This window comes from Mauremys mutica, chromosome 2 (assembly GCF_020497125.1).
Source record: "Mauremys mutica isolate MM-2020 ecotype Southern chromosome 2, ASM2049712v1, whole genome shotgun sequence".
Classification (NCBI taxonomy): domain Eukaryota; kingdom Metazoa; phylum Chordata; order Testudines; family Geoemydidae; genus Mauremys; species Mauremys mutica.
The window spans coordinates 58,525,471-58,545,735 of NC_059073.1; the positions used below are offsets into that span (position 1 = coordinate 58,525,471).

The following is a 20,265-nucleotide window of genomic DNA, read 5'->3' on the forward strand; positions in this document are numbered from 1 at the left end:
TCTGCTATTATTCATTTTTAAACTACACAATTGTATGAACCGTGTTCTCAGGTTCAGTTATTATGAAAGATGCTGTACAAGTGAAGTTGTACTGTTTCTGTAACCACTGATTTGACTGTGTTACTCAAAACTTGCCCAGAGCTTGTACAAACTTAGTCTGACTGTTTATATCATACGAACAAGATGGAACATGCTACTGAGTAGGTGTTATTTTGTCATTTTTTTGTACAACTGAGTTCACTGAAAGGTGCTAGATCTACAGTGTTCCCCATCAAAACGCCTCAGATATGACCAGGAGTGGGAAACCATCTTTAGGAGCTAGAAGAATACTTTAGTGCTAGATCCTGCAAGGTGTTTACTACTTGAAGGAGATCAGCATCTTGAAGGATTGAGTCTGCAATTCCATTCAGTCCTTGGTCACTGTACAGATATTGCCAGCAAATCTCACCAAACATAAATAAATCCACAACCATAGTAAGTGGTAATGTAGACAAAACTGTCCACTCACCCCAGCAATTCATTTTACATATGCCTCTAAACAGCCATCCATTGACATGTGCCGCCTAGCAGTGGAAAAGCTCTTTTTTCGTGTAATTTAACCTTTAGAAATATTAAAATAAAACAGGAGGTTCCAAAGACTTTAATTATAGCTCTTCCTCCCTCCACATACATCCACAATGAAGTAATAATAAAAAAATCCTGTCTTTCTAAAGTTTACTGAATACAGTTATTTTCACCCTAGTGCTGACTCACTGAAATACTTAGTTTAAGAGACTGATGAAGGATTATTTTTATTTCCTTCCCCCACAGTTATCATCCTGACTTCTGAGAATTGCTTACCTATAAAGGTCCTACCCTGCAAATCTCTAACATGAGAAAGTCTTGCTGAAGTCTATGAGTATTCTCCATGATGGGGACCTGCAGGATAGGGACCCTCTAATAATACATCTTTGAGATCAGGTTGAAGTCAGACTTCAGTTATAAATATTCAGTAGCATATAAAATAATTCTCACTGACAGCACAGATATTGTTGGCAGCTGTAGTGTTACAGAAAAACATTGATCTCCTCATAATGAAGGATAACGAAGTCACAGGATTTTCACTAACGTATTCCTCATACAGTGAACAGCAATCAATAGTTCAAAAAAGATCATTCTGTTTTTTAAACAACTAGAGCTCCAGCTTTCGCTACAACCAGTGTGCTCTTGCTTTGCTCCAGCGTACAACACAGTAAAGACCTGTTTATTTACCTGATAATTATTTAGTATTTCTGTCTTCCAGACCAGAATGAATGTAGTAATTACTTTTTAATTCACTAAATGTAACTCTCAGTTCATCCACAGTGGTATAACATATCAATGTATCTATGTTTTGTTTCTGAGGGCCAAGCTGGAGAATGGGCTTTTAGTTATTCAGACATTGGACTGGGATTCAAGAGATGCAAGTTCAGTTCCTGTTCTGCCCAAGACACTCTTTGTGACCTTGGGCTATCACTTAGCCCATGATATAGCAAAGCTCTTGAGCACATACACAGTTCCATGACAACTGACTGTTGAGTTCAGTGGGACTATTCAGTTCAGCATGTGCTTAAGTACTTCGCTAAACTGGGGCCATGCTCTCTCTGTGCCTCAGTTCCTCATCTGTAAAATGGGGATTTGATATTTATTTTTGCTGCCTTTTTTCTGTCTTAATAGGATTGTAAGCTCTTCAGTCTCTCTCTTACTATGGATACGGCCACTGTTTAGCACAGTGGGGCACCAATCTTGGCTGTGCACTTTAAGCATGGATGTAATACAAATATTAGCAATAAATTCTTCACTTAGGCACTGCACTGACTTCAGCAAGCAATGGATCTGATAATGTCATCATTACACCTCTGACAGTTTGGGGTGAGGATTGGAACCAAGTTCTGGGAGCATTGCGTGGACATCTCAGGGCAGAATTTAGCCTTAATACAATATAACTACACTTATTATCATTAAAGTGAACAGAAATGTCATTCATTACCTAGGAATTAAATCTACTGGGTCCAAAAGCAACTATCATTATTATTAGTTAATCAGTTGTATAGAAATAAAATAAGTTAGGGGATGTTACATAATTACACACTCCGGTTTAAAAAATAGGAATAGGTGTATGCTTGATAATTACCACTGAAATACTCTGAAATCGAATTATGTACTATCATCATGTACTGTACTTTGAATGACATAAGATTCTGTATAGAGAGTTTCCATCTTTTCTTTGTCTACAAAACCCTGCTTATATAAAATTGCACCATTTTAATTCTTCCATGCTAGGTTTCTCCAGGTTTTAAAGTGGTGCCTTTTTTCTAGAAAATTATTTGTACAGTGCTTTTCTGTACAAGACCTTTAAATATTTTTTAAATTTAATATGTCTATACAGAAGGAAAGACTGAACAATGTTTACTGTATATACAGGTGTGTTTTGTTTGTCATGCTTTAGATTCCCTTCTCTACTGAAGAGCAAACACAGTTCAAAACTAGTCTCTAGAGTAAGCAGTACATGGATCTTTATATTTTAGTCACCATTATTCCAATTAGTCTCTTAGGTAACGCCAGGTGACTCTCAAACCAGCATTTCTGCATACAGCATGTAATGATAATACCACTTTGTAGTTTTGTAGACCTCCCGCCCAAACCACTTAAGGATAAAATATTAAGGATTGTGGCTGGGCCTGCGTAGGAATGCAAGTAGAGAAAAAGGACACAAGGAGCCTATCTTGTGCAGGGAACCAGCCACGTTAGGAGTAGAGCGTTCGTTAGCGCTGTTGGTATGGCTAGCCTCCAGAAGGGGAGCTAAAAGGGGTGGGCTGAGAGCAGAGCCCCAGACCCACTTCCTTCAACACCAGCAAGTAGAGTTGGTCTAATGGGGAGGATGCATGTTTCACCCTTCAAAAAGTTGGTAGAGCTTCTTCTACAGCATGTTCTTACCTACAGGCCTAATAGGCATCTGACTTAGTCATCTGGACTCCAAATGCTGCATGACCCAGCTCAACTGTCCCTGTTTGGCCTGGGCTCTCAGTGTTTTGCATACTGGGATACCCACCTCTCCATTTAATCATAGAGAAAAACCCTCTTTTCATATTCACTAGACTGAGAACCCAAGATCCCTAGCCCTAATGAGTTAAGCTTCAGGCAGTAACTCCTAGGAGGGAGCACATTCATAGACATAGTTAAGAGTGCCCAGTTGGAAAGATTTTACTGGTGCTAACAGGATTTCCCATTTTATAACAGGGAATAGCTCCAGAACAAGGGAGATATTTTCAAACAGGTGAGTCACTTGCGCCCACTAAATTATCCCTTTTGACAGGCGGGCAAACTGAGGCAAAGAAAAGTTGTGACTTACCCAAGGTCACACAGGAATAGAAGTAAAACCCACAAGAGATTAGGATGTAGTGTATTCATTCTTTAAGAGCAACTGAACGTGTACTATTACACTAGCAGAATAGGTAATTTAAAATAATATATTGTCATGTAAACCATCAAACTGTTACCTGGTTTATGTGTTAGCATGCTCAGCTGAACCAGAAGATGAACTTGTTCACAATGAAGACACTGTATCACAATAAACACTGCTTTTTTCCAGTTGAGACACAAAGGCAGAGACTTGATTAGGCCAGGATTTTTCTATCATAAAAAATGAGTCATTTGTACTAATTACCTTTCGTGAAGAGAGGAATTGCCTTTAGAGCTGGCAAAAATATATTTATATATTTTCAATATCTCTCTTCAGATATAGAAATAAATATAACAAAATACAATACATGCTCATTAAATTACACACTAATGAGGCTGGGAGATTCACTGCAAGCTACTGAATTTTGGATATTTAGTGATAAGGGTTCAGATCATGCCTGTGAAGCACAAAAGCCCTGAACTGAGGAGACATGCTGCCGCTGGGAAATAGCAGGAGGAATCATGCTTCAGGGAAACTAAATTCATCCCTATCCATCCTAATGCAGACGGGAAGGCTACATAACTCTATGGGGTGCACCCTGCCCCGCCCCCAGCTTTAGCCCCTCTTCCAGGCTGATGAGGAGGCAGGAGCAGGGCCATGGCCTTGGCCCCATCTCCTCTGCCTCCTTGGGGTTCTCTGTATCTCAAGGGAGTAGGGATGGAGAAGTCCCTGTGCTCCCTGGAGTTCAGAGACTACAACTTTGCCAGGCGCCAACATGAGCTGTCCCTCCTTTTAAGCCCCTTACACTCTCCCCTTTTACTTCAAAGCTGAGTAAAAGACGAAGCAGAATGTTGCTCTTAGTGAACAAAGGCAATAAAGAAACCAAGCTCCTGCATTACAGAGTGTGCTTTATTACTCTTTTAATTACATTTTAGCTTTAACTAGCTGTGAATAATGCATCATAGAATATTGCTAAATGTAATACTGCCAACTCTTGTGATTTTTGTGATAGTTGGTGTTTTATTAAAGTCAGCTTCTGGAATCATGCGATTATGTGACAATCTCAGCTCTTTTTGTGTTTGTTTTTTTAAAGTATATTTCTAGCTTTCCTGTTTGTGGAGAAAAGATTGGAAATGTGACTACAGTATGTCCTAAGAGGTAAAAAAGGAGGCAAAGAAAACAATGAGCTTTTTTAAAAAAATCTCATTACTATTAAAACATTGTAGTGATTTTTGAACCCTTGAAGACAATACTGTAAATGTAATGAAGTATATTTTGTACAAATAATGACAAACTAATAATAAGACCTTACTACTGATCAGTATTAAAACTTTAAGAGGGAGAGAGACCATCAATTTGTATTTGTGTGTTAGGAAGTCCGTACTTCACTGAGTTTCTGTTGCACAGGGACACAGCCTTTTAGTGGCAAACTAATTCCCAGATCTCAGCAGCAACAAGTTACAATATTCTTTACCAGATGCTATTATTGTAAAGGATTAGAAAGCACCACTAAACTCAGATAAGGGGGGATGACGGGGGGGGGTGTAAGAGGAGCTGGGTGAAATTTCTGATTAAGAGCCCAGGTCTACTCTGCAATGAAGACGTACCCAATGACAGAGACAATACAATCCCTCACACAAATATCCACTCATAATCAAACCAGAAAACTGATAAAAGATTCAAGCTCAGTCTCCTATAGGTTATTAAGGCATAAGGAGAGAGATTGCCTCCTAAGTATTTAACAACCAAAATAACAATCAGGTATCATGGTGATGAGGGCCATGTATGGTAGATTGACAAAAATGAGCAATTAGAGAAAAAATGGCAGATGTATGCATGAGACAAATAAAAACGTAGCCACTTGGGGGTGAGATTCAGAAAGGTATTTAGGCACTTAACTCCCATTGATTTCAATGGTCTCATTTGGAGACATTTTCTATGTCCCTTTGCAAGGTTGAAGGCAAAGTGATCAAACCAATAGTGAAAAGCCCAAACTGCTGCCAAACAGAGAGGAAAAGGTGCAGCAACTTTAATTAGCAAATGCATTATAATATAAAGTCCAGAAATGAGTGAGTTTTTATTTTCCCTCTTAATTTCAGCTTCGTCCCAGATCCATACCCACAGCGTGGCAGATTTGGCACCTGGCCCTATTCTTGTTTTAATGAGATAAGATTTTGTTATACTGTTTTTCAGGCCCTGATTATATCAAACAAAGATTTCAAGAAAGCGTGGAGGTAAAAGAAAACCCTGAAGAAAAGGTTCAAGAAAAAACACCTTCCCCCAAGGAATCTCCTCATTTTTATCGAAAAGGCACCACACCTCCTAGGACACCTGAAGTAAGCCCAAAGCACAGTTCTCCTCTTCCATCTGAGCCTTCCCCTACTAAACAATTTAAAAGACAAAACTCCAGCTCAAAGGTGAGACTCACTCAAGAAAAAAAGAGTTTAGCTAGTGAGACTGTAACAGCCGTGGTCAACAAGCCTCTATATTCAAAAGTACCCACGAAGGAGGAGATAGTGGTGAAACATCAGCCAAAGTTTTCAGCCCACCACAATCCCATCAGCGCAGAGAATGGGGAACTGCATGGTCATTACCATGGCTACTACGTAAAAATGAATCCAACACTGCTTCCACATGAGCTCAGGGAGGAGGATGAAGATGTCAACCCATCACCTTCAGCACTCACACGGATACCAACTCCACAGAAGCCAAGTCCTGCCAGATCTGTGACTAATCCAGATGCCAAAGAAAGCAAATCTGATACAAAAGTAAAGAAACCTGAACTTGCTGCACCAAAGAATTCCGCTAATAATGAGTCCCATTCTTCAGCAGAAAAAGAAGTGGAAATCCATTCGGTAAGTACTATTGGCAGCCCCTTCCCCTTCACTGCTCCTCTGCCTGCTACATCTCAACTTTGCAGTCTATGTCCAGGCAAAACTCGCTGACTTCCATAGCAGTTTCATCTAGTGTATGGACTGCTGGATAACACCCAATGGGAGTAAGGAACTGAGGTTCTTTACCTCACTGTTGTCTTTCTTAAAAATATGGAAGGGACAGATTGTAGCTGGAATATTGACAGTGGCAGTTCTTAGAATAAATTCTTGTGTATTGATGTAACAGCAAGATCCTTACACACACAAATGTTTTGGTGTTTTTTCATGTGTTCACCTCAAACCAATATGTTTTCCTTATTGGATATTTTGGCAGTGGTGGTTACACTGCTAGGCTGATGCCAGAATCTAACAATTTCTAGATGTATACCCAAAAAATTATGCAGTACCTTCCAAAAATCCAATGTTATGAGTGTAACAAACATTTTTCCCCATTAATTGTTAAAGTGCCAGTGGGATTTACTGAAGACTGTCATTGAAAGGTTTATAGCTTCCATGTAGCTTTGCTGTAAACCTGCATATAATCATTATCAGCACAGGGATTATTATTTGTTTGCCCTGAGAATGGTAATTTCCAAATGCAGAGAGCTGCTGCTGAATAGTTAACAATGAATTACTGGGCAGCCATTAAAAAAATTATATGTAGTGTCACATCAGGCACATGTGTGTTTTTATAATTTCAGCTTCAGAATCAACCTAACAGATCAACTTCATCACCCAGGTAACTCCCTTGAGCTAAGGGTTACCCTGTAAATTGATATGAATGTTTGGGGCTAAATCTATGTCAGTATATCAAACAGGCCTTAAATACCCCAGTGATGTGATAAGACTTTAATAAAGTCCTGATTACAGATTCTTATTAAATATCAGCTACAAAGGTTATATTTCAGCCTCTTGGGGGTACGTCTACACTGCAAAGAAAAACCCGCAGCTGGCCCATGTCAGCCAACTCGGGCTTATGGGGCTCAGGCTGCGGGGCTGTTTCTTTGTTGTGTAGACTTCTGAGCTCAGGCTGGAGCCTGGGCTCTGGGACCCTTCCACTCCATGGGATCCCAGAGCCTGGGCTACTGCCCGAGCCCAGAGATCTACACAGCAATGAAACAGTCCCGCAGCCCAAGCCCCATAAGTTAGAGTCGGCTAACGCAGCCAGCCACAGGTGTCTAGTTGCTGTGTAGATGTACTTTTAGTTCCATCATCATCATCATTATGTTCCTATTACGCCTCTGGTGTTTAGGGCAGTGACAGAGCTCCTCCACTCCTGTCTGTTTCTGGCAAGTCTTTCAATGGTTCCCCAGCTGTGCCCCAGGTTTTTCAGCTTTGTAAATACAGCAAATACAAAAATTTCATTTATACATATATATATGTAAAAGACCTGATTCAAAGTCAGTGAGGGATCTTACAGTCCATTAAATGATCTAAGCAGTTGCTTTATTTCCTAGGAAAATAAACTCCCAAAACAAGTACCTTAAAGTTTTATAATGTTCAGCTCTTATACTGCCATGGAAAATTTAGTTTTCCTCTTTATTTTTTAACAGAAATTCTAGTTGGATTAATATCATAAAATTGAAAGTGAAGACTGAAATTGTGTTTTTAGACCATTGTGCCTAGATATTCCATTACTAGATGTGAAAGGTCAAATTGTCAATAATAATGCCAAAAAAGAAAAAACATTCAATAAACATTTGTTTTGTATTTGAAAAAAGCCAGATAATTAAGGCTGTCAATTAATCGCAGTTAACTCAAAAAAAATAATTGCAATTTAAAAAAGTAATCGCGATTAATCATACTGTTAAACAATAGAATACCAATTGAAATGTATTAAATATTTCTGGATGTTTTTCTACATTTTCAAATATATCCATTTCAGTTACAACATAGAATACAAAGTGTACAGTGCTCACATCATATTATCTTAGATTGCAAATATTTGCACTGTAAAAATGATAAATAAAAGAAACAGTATTTTTAAATTCACTTTGTACAAGTACTAGTACAAGTGCAATCTCTTTATCATGAAAGTGCAATTTACAAATGTAACTTTTTTACATAACTGCACTCAAAAACAAAACAATGTAAAACTTTAGAGCCTACAAGTCCACTTAGTCCTACTTCTTGTTCAGCCAATCGCTAAGAGAAACAAGTTTGTTTACATTTACGAGAGATAATGCAGCACACTTCTTAATTACAGCTTCAGAGTCTCAATGCGTGGATGAGACGATGGTGTAGAGAGGAGGGGTTCACATTCATTAGGAACTGGGGAAACTTCTGGGATGGGAGGAGCCTATACAGGAGAGATGGGCTCCACCTAAACCAAAGTGGAACCAGACTGCTGGCACTAAACATTAAAAAGGTTGTAGAGCAGTTTTTAAACTAGGAGATGGGGGAAAGCCGACTGCTGCAGAGGTGCGTGTGGATCGGACACAGACTTCTCTTAGGGGAGAGTCTGATGATAGAGAATCTCCAGGTTATAGTCAGGAGCAGAGGAATGAGAAGTATAATGTAAGGGCCGGATCAGATGACAAACAGTCACATAAAAAAGAATCTGGCACATCAGAAAAAGGCAGGCTAATAAACAGGGACAAGTTTTTAAAGTGCTTGTACACAAATGCCAGAAGTCTAAATAATAAGATGGGTGAACTAGAGTGCCTTGTGATAAAGGAGGATATAGATATAATAGGCATCACAGAAACCTGGTGGACTGAGACCAATCAATGGGACACAATCATTCCGGGGTACAAAATATATCGGAAGGACAGAACAGGCCATGCAGGGGGAGGAGTGGCACTATATGTTAAAGAAAGTGTAGATTCAAATGAAGTAAAAATCTTAAGCGAATCCACAGGTTCCATAGAGTCTCTCTGGATAGAAATTTCATGCTCTAGTAAAAATATAACAGTAGGGATCTATTATCGACCACCTGACCAGGACAGTAATAGTGATGATGAAATGCTAAGGGAAATTAGAGAGGCTATCAAAATTAAGAACCCAATAATAGTGGGGGATTTCAATTATCCCCATATTGACTGGGAACATTTCACTTCAGGACGAAATGCAGAGATAAAATTTCTCGATACTTTAAATGACTGCTTCATGGAGCAGCTGGTACGGGAACCCACAAGGGGAGAGGCGACTCTAGATTTAATCCTGAGTGGAGCGCAGGAGCTGGTCCAAGAGGTAACTATAGCAGGACCGCTTGGAAATAGTGACCATAATACAATAGCATTCAACATCCCTGTGGTGGGAAGAACATCTCAACTGCACAACACTGTGGCCTTTAATTTCAAAAGGGGGAACTATACAAAAATGAGGGGGTTAGTTAGACAAAAGTTAAAAGGTACAGTGACTAAAGTGAAATCCCTGCAAGTTGCGTGGGCCCTTTTTAAAGACACCATAATAGAGGCCCAACTTCAATGTATACCCCAAATTAAGAAAAACAGTAAAAGAACTAAAAAAGAGCCACCGTGGCTTAACAACCATGTAAAAGAAGCAGTGAGAGATAAAAAGACTTCCTTTAAAAAGTGGAAGTCAAATCCCAGTGAGGCAAATAGAAAGGAGCACAAACACTGCCAACTTAAGTGCAAGAGTGTAATAAGAAAAGCCAAAGAGGAGTTTGAAGAACGGCTAGCCATAAACTCCAAAGGTAATAACAAAATGTTTTTTAAGTACATCAGAAGCAGGAAGCCTGCTAAACAACCAGTGGGGCCCCTTGACGATGAAAATACAAAAGGAGCGCTTAAAGATGATAAAGTCATTGCGGAGAAACTAAATGGATTCTTTGCTTCAGTCTTCACGGCTGAGGATGTTAGGGAGATTCCCAGACCTGAGCTGGCTTTTGTAGGTGACAAATCTGAGGAACTGTCACAGATTGAAGTGTCACTAGAGGAGGTTTTGGAATTAATTGATAAACTCAACATTAACAAGTCACCGGGACCAGATGGCATTCACCCAAGAGTTCTGAAAGAACTCAAATGTGAAGTTGCGGAACTATTAACCAAGGTTTGTAACCTGTCCTTTAAATCGGCTTCGGTACCCAATGACTGGAAGTTAGCTAATGTAACGCCAATATTTAAAAAGGGCTCTAGGGGTGATCCTTGCAATTACAGACCGGTAAGTCTAACGTCGGTACCGGGCAAATTAGTTGAAACAATAGTAAAGAATAAAATTGTCAGACACATAGAAAAACATAAACTCTTGAGCAATAGTCAACATGGTTTCTGTAAAGGGAAATCGTGTCTTACTAATCTATTAGAGTTCTTTGAAGGGGTCAACAAACATGTGGACAAGGGGGATCCGGTGGACATAGTGTACTTAGATTTCCAGAAAGCCTTTGACAAGGTCCCTCACCAAAGGCTCTTACGTAAATTAAGCTGTCATGGGATAAAAGGAAAGGTCCTTTCATGGATTGAGAACTGGTTAAAGGACAGGGAACAAAGGGTAGGAATTAATGGTAAATTCTCAGAATGGAGAGGGGTAACTAGTGGTGTTCCCCAAGGGTCAGTCCTAGGACCAATCCTATTCAATTTATTCATAAATGATCTGGAGAAAGGGGTAAACAGTGAGGTGGCAAAGTTTGCAGATGACACTAAACTACTCAAGATAGTTAAGACCAAAGCAGATTGTGAAGAACTTCAAAAAGATCTCACAAAACTAAGTGATTGGGCAACAAAATGGCAAATGAAATTTAATGTGGATAAATGTAAAGTAATGCACATTGGAAAAAATAACCCCAACTATACATACAACATGATGGGGGCTAATTTAGCTACAACGAGTCAGGAAAAAGATCTTGGAGTTATCGTGGATAGTTCTCTGAAGATGTCCACGCAGTGTGCAGAGGCGGTCAAAAAAGCAAACAGGATGTTAGGAATCATTAAAAAGGGGATAGAGAATAAGACTGAGAATATATTATTGCCCTTATATAAATCCATGGTACGACCACATCTCGAATACTGTGTACAGATGTGGTCTCCTCACCTCAAAAAAGATATTCTAGCACTAGAAAAGGTTCAGAAAAGAGCAACTAAAATGATTAGGGGTTTAGAGAGGGTCCCATATGAGGAAAGATTAAAGAGGCTAGGACTCTTCAGTTTGGAAAAGAGGAGACTAAGGGGGGACATGATAGAGGTATATAAAATCATGAGTGATGTTGAGAAAGTGGATAAGGAAAAGATATTTACTTATTCCCATAATACAAGAACTAGGGGTCACCAAATGAAATTAATAGGCAGCAGGTTTAAAACAAATAAAAGGAAGTTCTTCTTCACGCAGCGCACAGTCAACTTGTGGAACTCCTTACCTGAGGAGGTTGTGAAGGCTAGGACTATAACAATGTTTAAAAGGGGACTGGATAAATTCATGGTGGCTAAGTCCATAAATGGCTATTAGCCAGGATGGGTAAGAATGGTGTCCCTAGCCTCTGTTCGTCAGAGGATGGAGATGGATGGCAGGAGAGAGATCACTTGATCATTGCCTGTTAGGTTCACTCCCTCAGGGGCACCTGGCATTGGCCACTGTCGGTAGACAGATACTGGGCTAGATGGACCTTTGGTCTGACCCGGTACGGCCTTTCTTATGTTCTTATGTTCTTATGTTCTTACAATGTCACCTGATGTTTGCATAGCATCGTTGTAGCCAGCATCGTGAGATATTTATATGCCAGATGAACTAAAGATTCATATGCCTCTTCATGCTTCGGCCATCGTTCCTGAGGACATGCTTCCATGCTGATGATGCTTGTTAAAAAAATGCGTTAATTAAATTTGTGACTGAACTCTTTGAGGGAGAATTGTATGTCCCCTGCTCTGTTTTACTCACATTCTGCTATATATTTCATGTTATAGCAGTCTCAGATGATGACCCAGCACATGTTCATTTTAAGAATACTTTCACTGCAAATCTTTCAAAATGCAAAGAAGATACCAATGTGAAATTTCTAAAGATAGCTTTCAGCACTCAAACCAAAATTTAAGAATCTGAAGTGCCTTCCAAAAACTGGGAAGGATGAGGTGTGGAGCATGCTTTCTGGAGTCTTAAAAGAGCAATACTCTGATGCGGAAACTACAGAACCCAAACCACCAAAAAAGAAAATCAACCTTCTGCTGGTGGCATCTGACTCAGATGATAAAAATGAAAATGCGTCAATATGCACTGGTTTGGATCATTATCGAGCAGAACCCGTCATCAGCATGGACGCATATTCTGTGGAATGGTGGTTGAAGCATCAAGGAACATGTACATCTTTAGCACATCTAGCATGTAAATATCTTGCGACACTGGCTACAATAGTGCCATGCAAACGCCTGTTCTCACTTTCAGGTGACACTGTAAACAAGAAGCAGACAGCATTATCTTCTGCAAATGTAAACAAACTTGTCTGAGCAATTGGCTGAACAAGAAGTAGGACTGATTGGACTTATAGGCTGTGAAGTGTTACATTGTTTTATTTTTGAATGCAGGGTTTTTTTGTACATAATTATACACTTGTAAGTTCAACTTTCATCATAAAGAGATTGCACTACAGTACTTGTATTAGGTGAACTGAAACATACTATTCTTTTGTTTTTTACAGTGCAAATATTTGTAATAAAAAAAAATATAAAATGAGCACTGTACACTTTGTACCCATCCAAAAATATTTAAATAATGGTATTCTATTATTAACAGTGTGATAGTAATTGTGATTAATTTTTTTAGTCACTTGACAGCCCTACACATGATATGTTCATATTATATGATGATAAAATAGTTTCCATTCCAATGGAATGTCAGGAGGATGTTAAACAGCAGCTACTAAAGTTAGACTTTTTAAAATCAGCAGACACAGATAACTGGCATCCAACAGTTTTAAAAGAGCTGGCCAAGGAGCTCTCTGGTTTATTAAGATTGATTTTCAGTAAAGCTTGGATCACTGGGCAAGTTCCAGAGACCTGGAAGAAAGCTAATGTTGTGCCAGTATTTTGAAAGGGTGAACATAATGACCTGGATAATCATATGCTTATCAGCTTAATATCAATCTGAGGCAAAATAGTGGTATAGCTGATATAGTACTCAATTAATAAAGAATTAAAGAGGGTAATATAATAAATGCAAATCAACATAGGTGGATGGAAAATAGATCCTCTCAAACTAACTTGATATCTTTTTTTATGAGATTATAAATGTGATTGATAAAGGTAATAGTGATGATGTAATTAATATACTTAGAGTTCTGTAAGTCATTTGACTTGGTATTGCACAACATTTTGACTAAAAGTAGAATGATAGAAAATCAACACAGCACACATTAAATGGATTAAAACCTGGTTAATTTATTGGTCTCAAAAATGTAATGATGAACAGAGAATCATCAAGTGGATGTGTTTCTACTAGAGTCCCACAGGAATTGATTCTTGGCCCTACACTTATTTAACGTTGTCATCAGTGACGTGACAGAAAACATAAAATCATAAAATTTGGTGGATTGGTAGATAATGAAGAGGACAAGTCATTGTTAAAGTAATCTGGGTTGCTGGGTAAGCTGGACTGAAGCAAACAATGTCTGTGTCAGTGCAGCCAAACATCAAGTCCTACATCTGGGGGGAAAGGTAGTCCATACTTACCAGATGAGGGACTCTGTCCTGGGAAGCAGCAACTCTGAGAAAGATTTAGCCGCTGTGGATAATCAGCTGAACGTGCGCTCCCAGTGCAATGCTGTGACCAAGAGGCTAATGCAATCCTTGAATATATAAATAGGACACTGATGCAACTGCTACTGGAATACTATGTCTAGTTCTGGTGTCCACGCTCTAAGAAGGATGTTAAAAAATGGGAGCGGGCTCAGAGAAGAGCCATGAGAAAACATGCCTTATAGAGAGAGACTCAAGGAGCTCAATCTACTTAGCTTAACAAAGAGAAGGCTAAGAGATGACTTGATTAAGTACCTACACAGGGAACAGAAATACAGGGTTCTTCAGTTTAGCAGACAAAAGTATAACATGATCCAATGGCTAAAAGTTGAAACTAGACAAATTCAGACTAGAAATAAGGCAAAAAAATTAATAGTGATGGCAATTAACTATTTGAACAACATTACTGTGGGATGTAATGGATTCTCCATCACTGGAAATTTTTAATCAAGATTAGATAAAGGATATGATCTAGTTCAAACGGGAATTAATTCAGAGGAGTCCTGTGGCCTGTGTTGTATAGGAGGCCAGACTACATTATCACAATGTTTCTTTCTAGCCTTTTAGTCTATTTTGGAGCTGATATTGGCCTTTTACCCTGGGAGCCTGACATATGTGGATGGGTCAGACGTACACTACCATGAAGTTGTCAGGCCTTGAAAGGAGGTTGGGAGAGGAGTGTGTCCGAAGATGAATGGACAGAATCTCAGCCTGAAATTTGAAACAGACAGTTTTCTGTTCAGCCCTTGTATAAGCAAGTGAAGTTGCACCTGCTTAGGCAGCATCTATCAGGCAAAATTTTTCTCATCTTTTCCACCATTCCTTCCAAACCAAATCATGATTGGGACCTGAGGGAGCTGCTAATTTTACTGACTAGCTGGAGCCTCTCTATATCAGAAATGTATCCCTCCACCTTCTCTGACAATCGACAGGGCACAGACACAAACACACAACTAGCCAGTGATCAGGAAGAATATGTCTTCACTACACACCACTGGCAGTGGCATGCAGAGTACGTGTAGCTACATGCTGCAGTGAAAAGCATACACACTGCCAGGGGCGGCTCTACAAATTCGGCCGCCCCAAGCAGTCATGCGCGGGAGGCGCCCCGGAGCCGCGGGAGCAGCGGACCTCCCGCGGGCATGACTGCAGCAGGTCCGCCGGCCCAGCCTGCCGCCCCCCCGGGAAAGGGCCGCCCCAGGCGGGTGCTTGCCCCGCTGGGCTCTGGAGCCGGCCCTGTACACTGCAGGTTGTAAGTACACATCAGTGAAAGGTGTGGAAAGGCTCCAGCAGTGGGGAGGCATCAGGGACACTACACTGCTGTTTTTAGCAGAGTAGAGAGGGAGGCATGACTTGGGCAAGTAGGATATGTACTCACATACATACCCACACCCTTCAGGCATGTCTTTACTAACCTAAGCTATGCCTCACAGTCTATGGCTATTTATACCTGTGTTGGGGGGGGGGGCTCCATATGTACCTACACTACATACTACTGAAAAAAGCATGCAGTGTAGCCAGGCCCAAAAGGGCGCAGAGGGTAATAAGAGAATATCACACAGCAGACATTTATTTATTGATGTGATAGTTAGCCTGAGATCTGTCCCACTGCTTCTGTTGGGGTACTTTAATTGCATTGGTCTTGATAATATCTGTCTGGTGGGTGTATGAGAGAAAGGAAATTAAGGTGTGGGAGTTCATTCCCAATGTGAAGGCACTTTACTATATGTCGTTAAAACTATTTTTTCTACAAATGTGTAGCTGATTGTCAGAGACAGGTTAAATTCTCTATCTGTTTGCATTTTTTAAAGTTCTAACAAGAGTAAAGCAACAAGAGGTACTCCAACAGCCTACCAGAACAAGGGTGTGTGTTGCTACAGAATTGTTATTAATGCTGCTTGTGCATTTTTCTCCAAAGTTTTCACCACCCCCATTTCAACCTCAGAAATGATTTTGCTCATTCCCTGATTCCCTCTGCTCTGAGTCTTTCCTGAACAGAGATTGTCAGCAAGTTAGTTACCCATCCACTGAACTAACCCTGAAAAATCATTGGATATAAATCAGATGAGATTTGAATTGTGATAAAAAAGATGAGCAGATAGTGTTTTATCCTGTGCGCCCAAGTTCTTCTGCCAAATTGTTTGCATATTGGCTTAAATAAGGTAGTATTGGAGGAAAGGGCATGGCTCTATTATACTGTAAAAGACTATTTTGAGAGTAACTGGTATTAAACTACAATACGTAGCCCCGTTTTACCTAAATCTAAGGGCATTAGTGTGCAGAATATCAAGTGGTATGGGTCTCCTCTTAATGTGCACTTGACATCTATCAATCACACAATCCAATGTTCCTGTTGTGAAGAAAATACAGAGCTCTTGCACTGATCCTGTAAACTCCTATGCCTAGAATTCCCACCAAAGTCAATGGCCCTTCCTAATGCAAATGGATTGCAGGACCAGTCTTTATATCTCTTAGTTATTTCCCTGAAAAGTAGTGTCATCTTCTACCTCAAAATTAATTACATAGGGTTCTCTTACCTAAGGGAAAAGATGTTATCTTTCCTGCTACCGAAAAGATGAAAGGACAGTTTGATGCAGGACTAAAACTTTGCTGTTGCAACTTCTTTATTGCACCTGTTCTAGTCAATCCTGCACAGCACAGACTAATTTTGCCTTTTGCTATTTTAAGCTCCTGCAGGGCATTAAGGACTTATTTTTGGTGCTTCACCTTAAAATATTTAACACTCAGAACATATTTCTAAAAACTGGTGTCATGCTTTGCATAGAACAAAACTCTTAAGACTGATCATTTTTGGAACATCAAAAAGCTCCACTTTCACAATTCTTGTTATCAAAAGAAGAAACAAAATATATTCACCACTGTGAATGGGGTGAGTCCCCGTTTGTGTCAGCTCAACATGGGTTGGTGCCCCAAAGTCACCCTCTCTTCATTCTTTACTCAATATCAGTAAACATAATTCTTAACCTCCACTTCCTCATCAGCTTCTTCTTTCTAAGAAGGATGCCTTGTCTCATATCCTACCCCTCTCTTACTTTTAGAGGCTTTCTACCTTTTATTCTCCATAGTAAGAGCTAATGAGACCCATTTCATCTGGGTGATAGATGCATCAATAGAATAGCCCTCCATTTCCAGGCAGAGTTCTGGAACCTGATATCTTATCCTGGTGCTGTTTGAACTACAGCCCCATGTTGCTATTCAACCAAAAACTGTCTGTCTTGGAGCTCTCATTCCATGTGGCATGCAGTTCAGGATGTATGATAGGTAAGGGATGAAATCCTGGCTCCACTGAAATTAGTAACAAAGATCCCATTGACTTTAACAAGGCCAGGGTTTCACCTACTCCGTGTAAACCAATAATATTATTTATGGCTAGGATTTTGAAAGGAGTTGTCACCCAGCTCCAACTGAATTTCAATCCTTTGAAAATCCAGGCCCATATTACTGAAGCATCTACAGGCTCCAGCATGCTAGACACCAGATGAACATGTAGTCTGCAACCCAAAGAGTTTACAGCCCAAGGAGACAAAGGGAATAGAGTTATTGTTCACATTTTACAGATGGGGAACTGAAACACAGAGAGACTGAGTGATGTGGCCAGGGTCACACAGGAAGTCTGCAGTAGAGCCAGGAATTGAACCCACTTCTCCTGAGTCCAAGTCAGTGCCTTAACCATAACCATCCTTCCTCACTGGAGGAATATATCCTAACAGTGATGTGTATTGTATTGTTCTCTGTCCTTCTGCAAATGGAAAAGTGGCTTCAGTAGGAAGGGTCTCGTAAGTGTATGAACCTTGGCCTTTTTGAGTTTGCAAGTCATGCTTGTTTCAAACAGGTTTGTCGTAGAAAGGGATCCCCGTATGGCAGACGTAAGCATGATATAACCAGAGTAGTTATAATAGCAGCCTCTCCTATGATAATCCAAAGGCCAGTTTGTGGCAGGAGGGATGAGTCCCCATCTCTGTGAAGTGGAATGAAAGTGAATCTGATGGTCTATTTCAAAAACATCCAGGCGACCCATTGTTTCCTGGGGAGAATTTTCTGTAGACAATATCACTGAAACCCGTAGTCATTTTTAACACACTCTCTGCCACAGAAGGCTATGTCTTCACTTCAGAGTTAACTTGGATAATTAGCATCCAAGTAAACGTAACCTGGGTGTGAGCAGCCACACTGCAAAGTCCTTCCTGAGTTACCAGCTGCTGCACTCATCCATTCATGGCACTAGGACTTCTTGGGGTATATCCTATGGTTCCTTGTGCTGCAGTAAGCTGGGCCACTCTTTGCCAGCAAATTGTGAGATAATGTCTGTCCTTGTGGGGACATGGGGAGAATTGCGGGAAGGCACTGGAGACTATCAGCACTTCAGTGGTTTAGCCTGCATCCTCACTGCAGAGCGGTCAGGTTACCAACCTGAGTGTCAGGCTTTATCATACAGCCTCAGGTAGTTCAAAGATTTGTGTATGTGGATGGGGTCTGGAAGAGGGGGATAGGGGCAACACGTAAGTAGGGGTTAACTGCCATGAAGACATACCCCAGCAGACACTTGTAAAAACAGCAAAGGCTTCAGGGTGTGACCCTCTAGCTCAGTGATTCTCAGTCTTCCCAGACTACTGTACCCTGTTCAGGAGTCTGATTTGTCTTGCGTACCCCATGTTTCACCTCAGTTAAAAACTGTTTGCTTACAAAATCAGACATAAAAATACAGAAGTGTCACAACACACTGTTACTAAACAAGTGCTGACTTTCTCATTTTACCGTATAATTACAGAATAAATAGATTGGAATATCAGTACTGTACTTACATTTCAGTGTATAGTAAATAGAGCAGTATAAACAAATCATTTGTCTGTATGAAATTTTAGTTTGTACTGACTTTGCTAATGTTTTTTATGTAGCCTGTTGTAAAATGAGGCAAATAGCTAGATGAGTGGATTACCACCTGGAAGACCTCTGAGTACCCCCTCGGGTCCACATACCTCTGGCTGAGAACCACTGTTCTAACAATTTGTTGTCATGCAGAGCACTGTACTTATGCGGGTTGCATTTAACTGGCAAAACTACATAAAGGGAGGCATCTCCCAGAGACCAGCTTTAGCCCTGTTGGTACTTCTTAATGGAAAGACTACTAGTTAATGGGATCATAACAGGGCAGTAATTCTGCTTGAAGTGGGAAGACTCCAGCTCATTTAGGGTACATCTGCACTGCAGTTGAATGTATAACACAGGTAGCCAGACCCACACTAGTTTTAATCTAGCTAGTACGGGTAATGATAGTAGTGAAGACACAGCAGCATGCACCCAAGTATGTATGTAGGGTCCCCAGTGGACTTATACAGGGGTTCCTAGCCCAGGCTGAAGCCCATGCCACCATATCTGTACTGGACTGGTTAAAGCTAGCATGGGATGCTTATATGAGCTGCACTTGCACCTTAAATTGCAGTGTATACGTACTTAGTGACATGACCCAAGATTTTTAGGAGTTGCTAGTGATAGTGTGCACCAACTTGAGACATCTTAAAGCAGTGGTGGGCAACCTGCGGCCTGTCAGCATAATCTCCTGGCGGGCCGCAAGACAGTTTGTTTACATTGACCACCTCCCGGCCAATGGGAGCTGTGGGCGGTCGTGCCTGCGGATGGTCAATGTAAACAAACTGTCTCGCGGCCTGCCAGCGGATTACCCTGATGGGGTAATCACCATTGCCTTAAAGGATCTAATTTTCAGAAAGTTTTAAGTAACCACCCCCTGAAAGTTAAGTCATTAAGAAGTGCCTTAAATTGGGCACCCAAAAGCTGAGTCACTCAAAATCATTAGTCACTTCTGAAAATCTTGCCTCTGGGTATTTATTTTAAAGTTTTGCTCTTATGCTAGTTGTGTCTCTCTTCTCCTGGTCTTATTTGTTTGTTAGCTGTGATTTCTGCAGAAAGTTCTTCACCTGTTCCTGGCTGTGAGCCCACTTCTTAAATGCTAACTATACATGCTTGACCAGCACACCAGGCAGATAGACCCAGTACAGATAGTGCGCCTCCTCCCATCTCCGAGGGCCTCTCCATTCCTTTGACAGCCTCTTTGCATCTCAGCAGGCAGTAGGATTATCAAAATGGGAACATCTCCGTATTGACAACTTCAAGAGATCAAAACTTATGGGGTGTGTACATGTGACAATTAGTGTTGCCCACTCTCCCACATGTATTGGATAAAGTGATTTTGGCCCCTGCTGCAGGAGCTCTCGCCCCCACATCTGCTCCTCTCCTGCCCAGTAATTAATCC

At 40.5% G+C, this 20,265-nt stretch overlaps 1 protein-coding gene across 4 annotated transcripts in view; it reads left to right on the forward strand.

Moving 5' to 3' along the window:
* JPH1 (junctophilin 1) overlaps positions 1–20,265 on the forward strand; it is a 117,748-nt gene that overhangs the window by 88,707 nt on the left and 8,776 nt on the right. For 2 of the 4 annotated variants that reach the window (XM_045003718.1, XM_045003724.1), the window contains one exon: positions 5,615–6,276. In XM_045003718.1, the coding sequence (XP_044859653.1) occupies positions 5,615–6,276 (662 nt within the window). Of the gene's footprint in view, positions 1–5,614; positions 6,277–20,265 lie in introns of those variants that run through there. The other 2 variants (XM_045003726.1, XM_045003723.1) reach the window with 2 other exon arrangements.